This window comes from Phymastichus coffea, unplaced genomic scaffold (assembly GCF_024137745.1).
Source record: "Phymastichus coffea isolate CEN01 unplaced genomic scaffold, Cenicafe_Pcof_1.1 PCOF00060, whole genome shotgun sequence".
NCBI classification, from domain to species: domain Eukaryota; kingdom Metazoa; phylum Arthropoda; class Insecta; order Hymenoptera; family Eulophidae; genus Phymastichus; species Phymastichus coffea.
In genome coordinates this window covers 1,262,041-1,277,848 of record NW_026706871.1, presented here as the reverse complement: position 1 = coordinate 1,277,848, position 15,808 = coordinate 1,262,041, and the positions used below count along the sequence as shown (strand labels likewise).

Here is a 15,808-nt window from a genome sequence, read left to right as displayed (position 1 = left end):
CAGTAGAGCTGTATAGCTTTATTTCCCCTTCTCTTTTCTGCACTGTAACGGTCCTATTTATGAGCTGTTATTAAATCACTGCAACTAGCCTAACGTATTAATCTGTTTAGTCAAAACAATACATTAAGCGGCGCTACCTCACTGTTTACGCGACTGTATACAAATAAGAGTCGAGTCAAAACAAATAGCGTGACGTCACAAATAATATACATAGATATAATAAATCATAACATTGAGAAAAATATGTTAATTATAGATAATTTGAATATAACAAAGTATCAATTATATAGATTTTAACATACAGATTCACAATATCTTATTCAATCATAAATTTATAACGAATATCGATATGTAAAGTTAATTTATTTATTAACATATGAAATATTAGAAAAATATAAATAATTTATATGTAAAATGAATAAGCATAGAACATGAGTAAGAATTGGTTTCATTAATAACAGCTAAATAACAACTGTTATTAATAAATAAACAACTAATAATTTATTTAAACAATAAGCGATATATAGAACGAAAACATTAAGTTAATACTTGATAATGACAATTTTATGATTTAGAAATCTTAGATAATTAACCTAATAATCGCATATTAAGATTAAAAGAAAACCGTTACAAATATGAAAAATTAGTCATAATTCAAATGTTATTAATTAATTTAAATAATTAATTTTGGAAAATACTTCCAAAATTAATTAACTATAAAGTTATATGAAATTTTAATAATTTTCTATTGTAAATAATGTAATATCACGTTAATTAACTTTATTAGTTAATAACTTTTGACGACATTATTGGCGATAATTATATATTGTATAAAATCAACAAATAACTAGTTCTGTAAAATTTACATGTGTAAAAAACTTAATATTAATGGTTATTTACTTGTAAATGAAGAAAAATCATTTCTCAAAATTCGGGAATGTTTCTCGAATTTTCGATGAAATCTCTCCTGCAATAATAAGCGGGAAAATCTGTGTATAAATAGGCCCACCTTTGCACAGGCTAGATTCATTCACTTCTAGCCTTGCAAAGTGAGCGCATGAGTTTGAATAAACTTGGATCAACACCTAAGTTCTTTCTCTCATTGTGATTTGCTAAGCAAGACTAACCTTTCCTTATAATTTGAGCTCGACTTATAGAACATCTCGCGCTATAAGAAACTTGGGCCGAATTATATCCTATCCAAGAAAGACTTTAGCTCTGCTTATGGGACAACTCGCACCATAAGAAACTAGGGCATTGTCTGACTTTCCTCGATATTTTATCATTACTTATATATATTTGATTTACTTAATTATTGTATTTGTCTCACTTAGCTATTTTCTTGAAATTAGAGTAAAATCATCGGAAACAAATTCTTACTCATTAGCTAAATTACGAGAGTTCGAATTATTTTTATTTATAAGTGATACGAACATCACAGCACCGTCTACTGTCGCTTGCTCACCGTTCCCTTCCAACAGTAATGCCGCTAGCCCTTCTTCCTGCTATAGATTGTACCATGTGGTCACATGTATATGTGCTAATGCGTTACGTATAACTTCATTGGTAGAGTTGTCATTATCAGAGTATGTCTATGTCCAAAGCCAATTTAAAAACTATTTTAAAATAACAGCAAAATGTCAAAAAATGTCGCAAAATCAATTTATCAAATTTTATTGCATGAAATTTCAATAAAAATTTTTCATATACCTATGTAGCTAATGCGAACGTGCTTAAAATAACGACTATATATTTGAATTTATTAGACTTCTAATTTCTACTTCTACGACAGCTCAAAGAAAACTCTGCGATTTTTGTCGTCGTATTAAGTACTTTGGTACTCAAAAGACTATTGAACTCACCAAGATATACGAGCTTTTTTCACGTCACTGTGAATTGTTATGTGGTGAGAACTATATTGACTATGATTTTATTGCCTTCATTTTCATTCATTTCTTTCTTTTCGTTACTTCAGAGTAATTTCAATTGCATAAATCATTCACTTTGGAATGCAATTGAAAATATTACTTTTCAGGAGTATAACAACGTCTTCTTGGTACTGCTATTTTGTGTTATTCATTATCAAATGGCTTTTTGGAGGAACCGTTATATCTTTTCATATTTGCGTATATTGAAACCCACATTGGACATTAATTATTTAAGGTTTCTGTTACAATTTTTTTGACGGAACTATGAAAAAAATGTTTCAGCAATTAACCAGTGGTACAACTGTTAATGCCAATTATCGTTAGTGATGGCAATAACTTGAGACATTTCAAATAGTGATATTGATTGTAGTAACCGGTTGTAATAAGTGTACGTATTGATAATTACTATTTATTACCTATACTTTAAAAATTTAGATATCATAAAATAATAAAATTTTGTTAATGTATTAGAAATATTCGCATAATATTTTACTACTCGAATAAATGATTGATCCTTAATAGTCGTTATGCAGTTTTGAAAAAGTAAATTCACATGATAATTACATAATAAGATATGAGCAATTGTTTCCACTGTTTTTTTTTTTAATTTTTAACTGTTTTACATAACTGTGCAAATATTACATATAATATTTATATTTGAATTGATCATATGATTTATAATTTGACATGGCGTTATTAGACATGACTATATGTGAAGATTTTCGACCAGGAAGGTGATGAGACGTGCTCGTGAAGATTTTGCTACACTTGTATAATAATCATAGGTAACGGAATTACTTATTTACATATAGATATTTGGAACGATAATTCTCGAACACTTTCATCTACTTTCTCACTCTTATCGAAATATTCGAAGTTTTTATAATGAATGTATTCATCGATTGTCACGCTAATAGCAACTACCGTGCGCTAAGGATTGCTCATAGTCACTAACAGATAGAATTTCTTCCCGGCTCAGGCTGAGATTCGTGCCATTAGTATTAACATGATTTATATACTTACGCAGGCTAGTTGCGTAATAATACAAATTATCTCTTACCAAATATAATTAGAGCCGGAATATTGGAGAGAAGAAATCAAGGGGATTTGGATTTGATGTGGATTTTTGCGAGCGGTATTGTTATCCCTTAAAAGAACCAATGGTATGATATTACTTTTTAACTGCTACTCCGGTATTGAAGAAGTCCATGTTGTTTAACAATTTAGTAATCGAATTGCTACTTGTATACTGTTTCTCGTTTATGGACGCATAGGCTTCCTTTATTACTGGCGATATACTTCGTCCCGTTACCATTGACAACTGACAAAATTCTTCGATGGACTATGAGAAACTACTATAGTGTGAATATGTGTATTATTAATTTCATTAGCTATTTTCTTTATCATATGCAGGAAAAATTCAAAGCCTTTAATTAATTTGAATTTGTACTCTTTGTACGCTTTTTGATCTTGTTTAATATAATTAAGTGAAAGAATTTTGTTCACGATGTGGGGGTTGGTTCGAAAGTCCGAGCCAGTTTGAACACTTCAATTTTCCGAGCTTGGAAAATACTTGTATTGTATTTAGAAAATGTTTTTCTGTTCAACCACTAGTAATTTATACTATGCAATTTTTCAAAGTTATTTTGCTATAAAATATCTTTACTTTGTCATTAGTAACTAATTGATACCAAGCCTGCCCATGATTCCATACCAATAATACTATTTTCGATGATGGAAAATATCTAATAATTGCCTTGTGACAGTGTGCACATGTATTAGCTTTACTTTTTTTTCATTTACTTATCCCAAAATCCTTTAAGGAACAATTCCAAATATAGATTTTGAAGACTATGAAGACTGCAGTGACCTTCATAGCCATGCTTGTCCAAAAATACCGTCGTAGCTATTTTTATGAACAACTTTCGAAAATAGTAAAAACGAAAAACCACGCTTTTCCACAGGGATAAATAAAAACGAGCCTGCATTAGATAGACCGTTCGGAACTTGATTATACACCTGCAATATTTTTAATTTATACACCACCGGCAACAACCAGCAAAAACTGCTGCAATAATCAGCTGAGTTATACGGTAACGTTGTTATCGTGAAATGTCTAGATTTGGAATAATTGTTGTTGTCACGCAAGCGCAGCCCTCCGGCAAATATTCATGCTGGTTACCCCGAAGCTCGATAAACCTTTCAGAAGTTTTTCCATTTATTATGAAAGCCTAGGTACTGTTCGACTTCCACCACTCTTTTGTCCATCATATAGCACCGTGCAGCCAATATGTTTCGTCGATACTTATTCGCTCCTCCAACAGTGATACTGAAACGTCTATCGTCGCAACAAGATATTTCGATAGTTACTTCAATTTCTATGCTTGACTTTAATTGTTTCCAAAATATAAATTGAGTTTTTAATGCCGAAACTCACAAGATCAAGTCAAAAGCGGAACGTTACGAGTATTCTTGCCAGAAATATTTATTTTACAATGGAGAATTGTAATAGTGAAAAACACAATCAAGGTAGGTCCTTTGCTACCTCCAATACTAAGTTGAGACGATCTTAATAAATAATGAAATTCATAGTCTCAGATTTTGCTTGGGCATTCGGTTTGAACCGCTTCAGTCTTCGATTGATGGGAATTTGGCCATCTGACGAGAGTGTTCAATCTCGCTCTTTACAAAGCGTGATACGAATATCTATCATTACGATGATCATGATATTTGGTCTTTTGTTACCGCAAATTTACGCATTGACTTTGTGTATTCATCAACTGTCACTTGTTATTGATAATCTCCTGACGAGCAGCCCTACATTCACATCATGTATAAAATTATTCTTCATTTGGCACAATAGTCTAGGTAACCTTATACCTATACACTTCTATTCAGTAGTTATCCATATTGTTCAGTAATTTTTATTATTTTATTAAAATAAAACTCTTTCTTAAATACGAATATAGAATTGCACTTGCTCGCGACTACATCGTGTATAATGCACTCTGTTTTAAAATGAAATATGAAATCAATTAAACAAAATAATGCCCAACGTCTTTTGGCAAATGGTTTATAATCAGTTTATTCATGGCTCATTATAATAAATAAGAATCAATGTATTATTTTTGCCATTTCATCTAAAAATGAATGAAAGGTATTTAATTACTTAGTTTTTATTTTAGCTTATTTGAAAGTATAGTAATTCATCCATGGCTAACAAAAGTCGATATGAAGACAACGATATTTTTGCGAAGAAGAAAAACTTACTAGGAAAATAAAAACGCAATCCTCGACGTGTTAAAACTCGTTGAAAAAGGCAATAGAAACGTGGAAGAATCAAAAATACCCATGAAAAATTTAATTGAGCAAATAATTAAAAGAGCAATGATTCCAGGTCACTTTTCTTAACATGTTTACTTAATAAAATAAGTGTATAGTAGGCAAATGGCGAAAATCAAATACATTGTGTTGATTCTGTTAATTTGAAAACCGAATTCTCGATTTCATTTCACGATGAAGTATGAAAAACCATTTGCACCAAGAATGTAAATTTTTTTTCGCTTCACTCAAGATTGCACGCAAACATAATGGAAAAATCCGCGAAATTATATAAAACTAATATATCGTACTTTTTAAGAAAGTATTAAAACCAGTGGTGGAGTCGGCGGCACGAGATTGGTACGAGGTGAAAGATAATTTGAAGCTGAAAATAATGAAGAGTCAAGCAGCTCGTGCAAGACTGGTGACCATAATTGATTACGTGATATTATCATGCTGCTATACGGGCTTCGTCGTATCTCCGTTCGTCGATTTTGACATGCGTCTGATCAACAACATGACCGACTATGGTGAACGTAACTTGCTCGTTCAGTCGTACTATCCTTACGACTATTCCAAGAGTCCCAACTTCGAGTTGACTCAGTGTTTCCAACTGATGGGAAGTTTCTTCGTGGGCATGGCGGTGTCTGTTCCCGACGATTACTTTGGCGCACTTGTGTTCCATGCGAGTGCGCAATTCGATATCCTTGGTCGTGACATTGAACATTTTCTACGAGCGAAGTATCGATGTCAACTCGATGATGTTGCCGTTAATCGGAAGTTAAAGGCTTTCATTGACAGACATGTCCACTTAAATAGGTGAATCAATTGTGCGATAAATTGTTCTCTATCATAATTCATATGCCATTCTTCGCGGGTTATCGCGATTTTTGATATCTGTCGTAGATAAATAAGGCGACGAATAGAGGCACGAATATTATTGTGAAATACATCAAATATACATTGCAGAATGGTTTTTTTGATAGAGCAAGCCTTCAGTTACGTTATCGCAGCCCAGATGTTTTGCATGTCTACAATGGTGTGTTGCTTGGGGTTTCAAATATTAGGAGTGAGTTTGTCATTTTTTTCGCCGGGCTTCTACAAAAACTAAAAAAATTTTATCGTATCAATTTACAGATGCTGGAGGATGGGGCGGAGAGACCCGACAGCCTTCAACTTGTCACGCTTGTTGGGACACTGTTCACGATGATGGTACACACTCTTGTCAATTGTTTTGCCAGCGAGACTCTGGCATCGCATGTAAGTTATCAATGAACCTTCATTATTTTCGCTCGTTCTCACATTACCACATGTTTTGCAGAGCAAACAAATATATTTTCGCATTTGCAACAGTAACTGGTACTATCTTCCACCGAGTACAGCACGGTGTCTCATACCAATGCTGATTGCTTCGAGAACTTCAAGACAGATAAAAGCAGGCAAAATCTTATTAATGTCCATGACAACTTATTGTAGCGTGAGTCCCGTAATTAAATTGACTGCTCGACATTGTAATACTACCTGAGAACTGCTTACTTGCTTTGCAGATAATTAAATCGACAACTGGTTACATTTCGATGCTTATTGCTGTGAGCAGCAGATAGAATTCATCATCGTGAGCAGTCCAAACATTTTATAGCGCTAAATGTTTTTAGTACAAGCAACCACAGACGCTCCTTTACAGTCCACAACTGCGATTCGTTTCGAGTCATCTTTTTTGCATGCATTAAATTCATTAATCAATCTATTTTCTCGAATTTTGCCGTACTTATATTATTGTTGCTGCTCCATCTATGTACCTAAAAATACATTAAATAATTCATGTAAGCTTATTGTTATTGCACGAAGAATATATATATAATATTATTGGTTACATTGTCTCACGCTAATACACAATTTACAATTCTTTTAGCTGTATAAACTAATTGTGCACGATTTGCACTAGTCTCTAAAAACAATTCACATTTACTGTTGATAATTACGCAATAACTACACAGGAATTTTTTTACATACACATTTATTTCTTTGAATGAGCAATTAAATAGATAATGGCAAAAATGTATCGGATTGGCATCAAAGATACGAGGAACAGTTATAGCATCAATAAACATCGTTTTTATTTTTTAATAATCGTTATACGATGCGTGACAGCTTTTTAATGAAGTTTATATTCTAGTCTTCTGTATACTTTTATTTTATAGGTCGGGTTAGTTTCGTACGGATAACGATTTTACATAATTTGATAGTACATGAATTTTCAAATTTTGTTTATTTAACATAATGCCATTTTAATTGAACATAACTCATAAAATAGTATTTATTAGAAGAGAATATACAATTACATGTAAACTTTCTATGGAAAATTCACTGAGAAAATAATTGGCCTAAAGTATTCTATATAAATTTCTGCAGTGATAAATAAATATTTGAAATATTATTACGTTTAAGGTTCTGCCCATTATTAAAAAAAAAAATTAAGTGTACAAGTATATCGTGCAGAATATTTTGTTTAATCGTTTGTTATTTTTTTGTAGAAAGATGTGTCGGATAATATTTCATTTTTATTGAAAAAATAGTATTTTATTTTTCGTATTCGATAGAAAAGCATTTTTATTAAATTAACATAACTTAAATACGAGGTCTGCCTGGAAAGTATCGGACCTGCATTAAAATCTTCGTGTCATAGTGTTCGAGCAACCTCTGCGGGGAATGTAGGTCAACAGTAAAGCCTCTTCGATTGCAGAACAGCGTTGCCGCTGGAAAAATTGCCCTCAAGGACTGTAGAAGTTCCGGTACTAGATTTCTGAATGTTAGGGTTGTGTCGGCTGCTTGCCTAGTACCGTATTCACCTTCAACTGAAAACTTGCCGGTACCACTGCCCGTACTTTTTTGGGTAATAAATAAACATGACAATGTTATGTATTGTTGACAATTAAGATCACCTGCAATTGAACTAGCCTGCTGCTTGTTTAACGGTACCTGGTAATTTAATTTTGACTTTTTACTTTGTGTGTAATTTATTTATAATAGGATTCAGGTGATCAAGTTGAACTTCAATTATGCACAAGAACTGGCACATATCTAAAATTAACACACAGCAGGCTAGTTCAATTGCAGATGATCTTAATTATCAACAATAAATAACATTGTCATGTTTATTTATCATCCAAAAAAGTACAAGCCGTGGCACCGGCTAGTTTTCAGTTGAAGATGAATACAGTACTGGCCGAGCAGCCGACGCAACCCAAACTTTCGAAAATCTAGTCCCGGAATCTCTAGGGTCCCTGAAAACAATTTTCCAGCGGTAATGCTGATCGATTGCTTGCTGCCATCTGCCTGACGTATAGTTCGTGCGAAGCATGTCTTTGTTTACAAAGCCATTTTTGAGTTCAGCAAATGACTGAAAAACAAAATCAACGAATTTGCATCAAATTTTGCTATCAACTCGGAAAAACGAGTTCGGAAAGTATTCAGATGATCCAAAAGGCCTTTGATGAATAAAAGAGTGGTATAATCGTTTCAAAGGAGGCCGCATTTCTGTTGATAGTGATTCTCGTTCTATTGTTGAGCGGGTGCGACTTGCCATCGAACAAGATCGTTGTATGACTATGCAAGAATTAGAAGAAGACCTTGGAATACCAAAAACTATAATTTGGAAAATTTTAATCTCAAATTTACAAATGACACGCGTGTGTGCGAAATTGCTCAGTGCAGAGCAAAAAACTTCGCTTAGAAATCGCTCAGGACAACTTAGTAATGGTCAATAACGGTGATATTGTGCTCAAAAACGTTATTACTGGTGATGAATCATGGGTTTGTGGTTATGAGCCTGAAACAAAACAACAGTCTTCATAGTGGAAACCCTTTAGATCGCCAAGACCAAAAAAGCATATCAAAGTCGGAGTAACGTTAAGTCAACGTTGATTGTTTTTTTTCAATTGTGAAGGTGTTGTACATCACGAATATTCACCAACAGGTTAGACAATCAATAAAGAATATTACATTTAAATTTTAAAACGTTTGCGTGAAGAAGTGAGAAGAAAACGCCCTCACTTTTGGTAAAATGGTGACTGACTTGTTCATTACGATAATGCGCCAGCGCATTCATCGAAAACAGTTTCTGAATAAACACCGTATCGCATTGCTTTGACAATCTCCGTAGAGTCCCGGCATAATCCCCTGTAACTTTTAACTGGTCTCAAAACTCAAAAAATCATTCAAAGGACAACAATTTAATGATAAAACGACAGTTGAAAATAATACGATGAGCGTACTCATGGCCATTTCTAAAAATGAGTTCCAAGGCTGTTTCGGGAAGTGGAAACATCGCTGGAACCATGTTATTCAATGAAGTGGAGATTACTTTGAAGGATTCCACCATCCCGATGAAGAATAACTCTACCGTGGAGATACGTATAAAGGTGGACCCAATACTTTCCATACATACAATACATCACAATATAGCAGTTTTTAATTGATCTTTTTTCTAATAGTTTTAATTTATTATAAACGATACATTATAAAATAGAAAGTAATACATATTTAAAAATGACTCTTTCAAAAATTAAAAAAAATTTATGCTTATTTATTGATGTACTTATCTGTACAAAGATGTGAAACAATGTTTTAATGCTCTCATTCGAATGGCTTTATCCTATAAATCATCTTCTACATACATTCCGATAAATTATTAATCGTCATAATACCTTCCTGATACTTTTCAACATGTAATTTGGATGTCATAAAAAATTTGATGTTCAAAATTACCTTCATTGGTTTGAAGACATAAATGTAAACATCTTTGAAAGCGCTGAACAGTTTTTAATAAAGTCTCTGTGAATATTGCTGGGCAAACTTGATTGACACAATCTATCATGTTCACTCTAGTTGTTGATTATTCTCTGAAAATAGCAATTTATAAATAAAAATCTGGAAATGCCAGGTTTGGTAAATTAGAAAGCCAGTTAACTGGACCTTCCCTTCCGATCTACCTCGTATTATAATTTTCATCTAAAAGTTTTCGTACAATCCGGGCAAAATGTACTACTGCACCATCTTGCTGAAACCACATTCTTTGTCTTGTCATTAAATCTACATTTTCTAATACTCCTGGAAATTGATTTTCTAGTAACTCCAACTAGCTGTGTCTATCAATATTTCTATCGAAGAAATAGGGACTAATCAAATAATCATTTACTATATCACATTACACTGTAAGGTTTCGTCGATATTAGTGGTCTACCTTTCTTTGCCAGTGTAGGTTTTGATCTGACCAATAATGATAGTTATACCTGTTAAATGTTTCATCACTGTAAATCTTTGCCTCATCCGAAAACATCATTTATCTAAAAAATACTGGATCATCTATCATTCTATAAACCCATTTGCAGAATTCAATTCGTATTTGAATATGATTCGGCCTTAATTCATGAACTAAATGGATCTCTCTCCCCTGTCACCGAGCGTGTGCGCGACTTCCGCAGGTGGCACCGACTCTAGGAGACCTGTTGTTCAGCGGTGAGATGAGCATTAGTGCGACCGCTGAATGACTTATGGTCCTCGTAGTCAGTTGAACAGGTTCATCGCTGCGCGGGCGAACATTTGTGCCGGCCCGTAAAGGTTAAAGGCCAAGAACGCCAATCCGCTCGATCACCGTTACGCGCGTGGTATTACCATCACTTTTGTTTACGTATTTTATCGTTTTATTTATTTATAATGGACCGGCAATAATCTTTTTTAGTTGAAACGTTGGCGTAATTTCCGCGTTGCATCTTCTCCTTCTCATCCCAAGCACTCTCGTGCGCGTACGTCGCAACTGCGCAAATAATTAGTAAATAGAGTAACGGGCAAAATTAATCGTAAAAATAGACTCTTTCTTTACAAATGTAATGTCTTTACAATATTTTATAAAAATAATGACATTATTTGCAAAGATAATACATAACCTTATGTTAGTCTGGAGTTACCCACCAGGGAACTTGACAATATGACCAGAAGTTAAGGGCTGTCATTGATGGATACGTCCACTTAAATATGAGTAGGCAAAATCTTTGTATATTAAATTTTCATCGCATACCACGTCTCTGTTGAATTAGAGTTTCATGATATTTATTGTTATTTGTTATTCCATCTGTGTAATCAAAAAATATTATAAATTTATAGAAAATTTATTGTGTTACAAACATTGCACATCTGTAATAAAATGATACGATATGTTATGCAAATATCAAAGTACAATTGTTCTGTACACAAACTACATTACGTACTTTTAAAAAGAATCCTTATGATACCGCTGAAATGCAAGCCATCGAGATACTTGAAAGAATAAAAAAAGCACACATACCAACTCATTTATGATTGAGCACTTAGCTACTCTTTCATTCTAGTGTTTTTGTCCGGAGAAGTTAGCGATTCATAAAGCTCTTCAATGATGCACACATAAAACAGTGTCCAGCCAGAGAAAGCATGAAATTTTAATTGTATCACTTACAATATTAACTGGATAATTCATCGAAGTCTGTTAATAATGCAAAATACAGGTAGATACAGGTAGATACAGGTAGATACAAGCTGTCAGAAGAGACACAATAATTCTATAATGTTACTCGTATCTGCAACGTTTCGCTCATTATTGCTGTAAGCTCGTTAATAATGTACAAACGAAAGAAACAGTCGATATTGAGGGACACCATTAATTTTAGCGCCACCACAGTTATCGCATCGCGTACAGTTGACTAGATTGGCTTGGTACGGCCACCTCGTCTTATAAACCTTGTAATACCTCGACCAATTGTATCTTTTCAAATAAAAGAAGCGCGATAAATAATTGTTGGTGTGAATACGTCATAGCTCGACTTTATTATCAATCAGCACTTGAAATGCAAGAACAAAACTCCAAAGGTATAAAATTAAAGTGCAATATTAAGTATTGTACAAAAATGCTTCGTGTGATTAGATAAACGATGTACAAAGAAAGAATTTGGGAATAGATTTGACATGGGCATTGGGACTGAATAAATGGGGTGCCAAGCTGTTAGGCGTGTGGCCAAGTGATACAAATGACCAGTCAACGGACGACAGTAAGGAACCTTGGCACGTCCGTTTTCGGATACCTTTTATGATAGTGTTGCTACTATTTTGGATATGTCTGCCACAAACCTGGGCACTTGCGCTCGATATTAATAATTTGTCCTTGGTTGTCAACAATCTCATGACCAATGCCGCAGCCTTCTCTGGATCTATTAAGCTTTTCTTTCTGTGGCACAGTAAAGAAGGTAAGTAAATACGTGGTCTCCATTTATATTTCTGTTGCATAGAAAAAAATAACAAGAAAACATGATGTGAAGTAAATTGCCCTCGGCGTTATTCATCACTTGTCATTGTGTTGAGAATTAAAGCCGCTAACACCGAGTTTGAAAGTACAAAAAATTTATCAAAACTTGGAATAATTTAGAGAACAAACATTCTACAATAATTTTGCATGTAATGCTACTGTTATTTGGTGAATGACATGAGCACTAATTGATCATTGGGTGAACAAGTAATGCGACCGGTTGTCGAGTTGGCAAGGAGCGACTGGATGCGAGCAAAGAGCGTTGGCGAACGCGAACTGATGCTGAGGCGCGCGACTCACATGCGATTTGTGACACTAGTCGATTACGCGGCAATTATACTCAGCCTCTTTAGTTTCCTCATTTTTCCCTTGCTCCACATCGACATCCGACTAAAGAGCAACATCACCGACTACGCTGATCGTCACCTACTCGTCCAGTCTTATTATCCTTTCGACTACTCCAAGACGCCGTACTTCGAGCTAAGTCTGGGACTACAGTATCTCGGAGCTTTGTTCGCTGGTTTGTCTATCACCGTACCGGAAAGTTACTTTGGCGCGCTTGTTATGCACATAAGCAGTCAGTTCGAGATTCTAAGCCTGGGGCTCGAGCGGTGCGTCGATGGATGTGGCTCCGTGAGCGACGAGCCTCGCTTGCCGAGACTTGTTGAGAGACACGTACACCTCGTTGCGTGAGTCAAACAGCCATATATACAGCTATCCAGTTAGATTTTTTATCTTTTGATTTTTTCAGTATTGTCCGGGCTGTTGAGCGCTCGTTTACCTACGTCATTCTCGCTCAGGTATTTGGCACCTCCATCATTGTTTGCAGCTCTGGCTTTCAATTTCTCGGGGTACGTTCAAACGTTATCCAGGGTATAATATTTAATTTCTTTATAAGTTCCCACTAGCGATTCAAAATATTATAGAATGTGTTTGTTGATTTTACTTAGACTCATAGATTCGTAAACGCTATTTATCGCGTATAAAAAGAATTTTTTATTTATTAACACGGATAGTGCAACATCTTTAGAATGTCGATTTGACTGTATAGGAAACGTTTTTCAAGATAGAAGTATGTAAGAAGTCGCAAATACTATTGGGTGTATTATTTGATTCTTCAATAGTTACATACTATTTTAGAGAAGCCGGTAAAAATATATGACTATTTTGTAAATCTTGCAAAGAGTTAATTAAGCAATGGAAAAAAATAATTTTTCAGAGATTTTATAAACAATGTGTTATAATAGCATACCCCTTGAATAGTTGAATCTTTTTAAGTATATATTTTCTTCTAAAGAAAGGATTATTTTTCATTTGGTAGAATTATGAAAGCTACTTATTTCTAAGCTAAGATCGCGAAGATGTTGCTTTCCTTGTTAGTAATCTGTAATTTGTCAATTTTTGCATCGTTTCAGATAATCGGAGCTAGCTCTCAGCAAGTACCAGTTTTACAGGTGATTACCGTTCTCTGTGTCATAGTTACCTTCATGATTCACACGCTCCTTGACTGTGTCGTTGGTGAAATTCTTACAACACGAGTGCGTAGTACCTTGTTACCTTCTAAAAGCTCATTCGCTGAATAAAATCTGATTTTTTTCAAGATCGATAGCTTGTGCCATAGCATTTACAAATGCCGATGGTATTCAGTTGCCAATAAGACAGCGCGAAATTTAATACCAATGATGATTATGTCAATGGCACAAAAACCTTTAACGGCTGGCAAAATTTTGCCACTTTCACTTCATACCTACTGTATTGTAAGTATCAATATTCCTTTAATTTTTCTTTATGAATCTCGCAAGTAATCCTTTGAAAAACATACCAAAAAAGCAGATTTTGAAGTCTATAGTCGGTTACATCTCCATGCTGGTCGCTGTCAATACAAAATAAATGATATGAAATATGTAAGTTATTTTACTCCTCGCAATAAAGGATTTTTTAACAAAGTTTATTACGCAAAAATTTTATCGTTTCAAAAGTAACAATCGCTTATAAAATGCATTATTAATCACTTAGCTCGAACAAAAGTACTTATATTTATAAAAATATAAAAAATATATAAAAAATGCAACAAGCACATTTATTGTTTAAGCATTCATACTCGGCTAGCTTTCTCTCTCTTTCTCTTTGTCTCTCTCTGTCTCTCTCTAGAACTTTACCATTCTGACTAAATAGACAATAATGTACATAGATCCCAAATTGAAAGAACACTTTAGAAATAGTAAGTCGCACCGTGCTGATCATCATAAAACTTATTTTATTTTGCACCGCAAAGCTTCTCAAATCACAGCTATATGGGATGTTTTAATAAAACACTGTTGAAAAAGGAATTAGAAATTCGTATAAGTTATACGTGAATCCGATACATTGAGGAAAGATAATTTTTACCATTGAAAAAAAATCACTGAATTTTAAGGAGACATATGGATAAATAATAAATGCGGTAAATTTGTCTTAGTTTTACTCTAATGGTATACGATAGAATTTAGGTATAATTTAAACATAGCTGAAAATTACTGTTCAATTTTGAATGTTTGCAAAAAAATTGCTTCATAGTTATAAATTCGACAGAAATATTAATCGTTACTATGATTACCAAGCTTACACTATCCATAATTAAGGTAAACCATGAAGCTATTGGAGGGAAATGTAATACATTGTTCTCATTTCTCTGTTAAAATCAAGTCTTATGACAATCTCAACACCAAGATTAATTTTACAATTTCAAGCTTTCAGCCATAAAATTCGAAAAAAATTAATTAATATAATTATAATTCTAGCATGTAATTTTTGGAGTTATATTAGCTACAACTATTAATAATAGTGGTCTTAAATTAATCACTTGACAGAACTTTTTCCGTAGTTTCATTTATTTAATTATTTCATTTTGAGACCTTTTAAGATTCTTTCAATATACAATTACATATTTCGAATTTTTAATTTTTCTTTTAGATAAAGGGATGTTTTCATATATCAAGCAATAGATATAATACGCTTACTACTTGTTTGATCCTTACTTTTCTCTTTATCTTTCATAATATCCCACGGTATCTCATTGTCATTAGACGACATGTTGATAACAGTCATTACAAAGGATAACTAAAATCATCCACATGATTTTATTAATATTCGTATTTTTGCTTTTCAGGTAGTATGTATGTATTTATTTGTAATTCATCTTCCCATATTCAGAAAATATTTCAACTTCGCTATCATTTGCACGTAT

The 15,808-nt window shown here is 33.6% G+C and overlaps 2 protein-coding genes across 3 annotated transcripts; both read left to right on the top strand.

Annotated features, from left to right (window-relative positions):
- Nucleotides 1–4,361: 4,361 nt before the first annotated feature.
- LOC131666670 (uncharacterized) lies at nucleotides 4,362–7,081 on the top strand. The gene is made up of 7 exons (XM_058939503.1): nucleotides 4,362–4,457; nucleotides 4,521–4,796; nucleotides 5,573–6,068; nucleotides 6,219–6,318; nucleotides 6,387–6,509; nucleotides 6,571–6,726; nucleotides 6,797–7,081. Exons 1-7 carry the CDS (start codon nucleotides 4,424–4,426, stop codon nucleotides 6,851–6,853), a joined length of 1,242 nt encoding a protein of 413 aa, XP_058795486.1. The 5' UTR covers nucleotides 4,362–4,423; the 3' UTR covers nucleotides 6,854–7,081.
- Nucleotides 7,082–12,019: 4,938 nt separating this feature from the next.
- Nucleotides 12,020–14,514, top strand: LOC131666669 (odorant receptor 13a-like). Of its 2 annotated transcripts, none has more exons than XM_058939501.1 (7): nucleotides 12,020–12,149; nucleotides 12,239–12,523; nucleotides 12,791–13,271; nucleotides 13,334–13,433; nucleotides 13,998–14,036; nucleotides 14,184–14,339; nucleotides 14,416–14,514. In XM_058939501.1, the coding sequence occupies exons 1-7, from the start codon at nucleotides 12,128–12,130 to the stop codon at nucleotides 14,470–14,472; spliced, it is 1,140 nt and encodes a 379-aa protein (XP_058795484.1). In that variant the 5' UTR covers nucleotides 12,020–12,127; the 3' UTR covers nucleotides 14,473–14,514. The 2 variants fall into 2 exon arrangements, with proteins under 2 accessions (XP_058795484.1, XP_058795483.1); XM_058939500.1 differs by having other exon boundaries at nucleotides 13,998–14,120.
- The last annotated feature ends 1,294 nt before the right edge of the window (nucleotides 14,515–15,808 follow it).

Excerpts from the sequence above, each read along its gene's own strand:
- LOC131666669 (XM_058939500.1), top strand. The coding sequence starts at position 12,128 with ATGCAAGAACAAAACTCCAAAG. Across the intron at positions 12,150-12,238 it reads GCAAGAACAAAACTCCAAAG|ATTTGACATGGGCATTGGGA; the intron begins GTATAAAATTAA and ends ATTTGGGAATAG. Across the intron at positions 13,272-13,333 it reads AGACACGTACACCTCGTTGC|TATTGTCCGGGCTGTTGAGC; the intron begins GTGAGTCAAACA and ends TGATTTTTTCAG.
- LOC131666670 (XM_058939503.1), top strand. The coding sequence starts at position 4,424 with ATGGAGAATTGTAATAGTGAAAAACACAATCAAG. Across the intron at positions 4,797-5,572 it reads CATTTGGCACAATAGTCTAG|TATTAAAACCAGTGGTGGAG; the intron begins GTAACCTTATAC and ends TTTTTAAGAAAG. Across the intron at positions 6,727-6,796 it reads CCATGACAACTTATTGTAGC|ATAATTAAATCGACAACTGG; the intron begins GTGAGTCCCGTA and ends CTTGCTTTGCAG.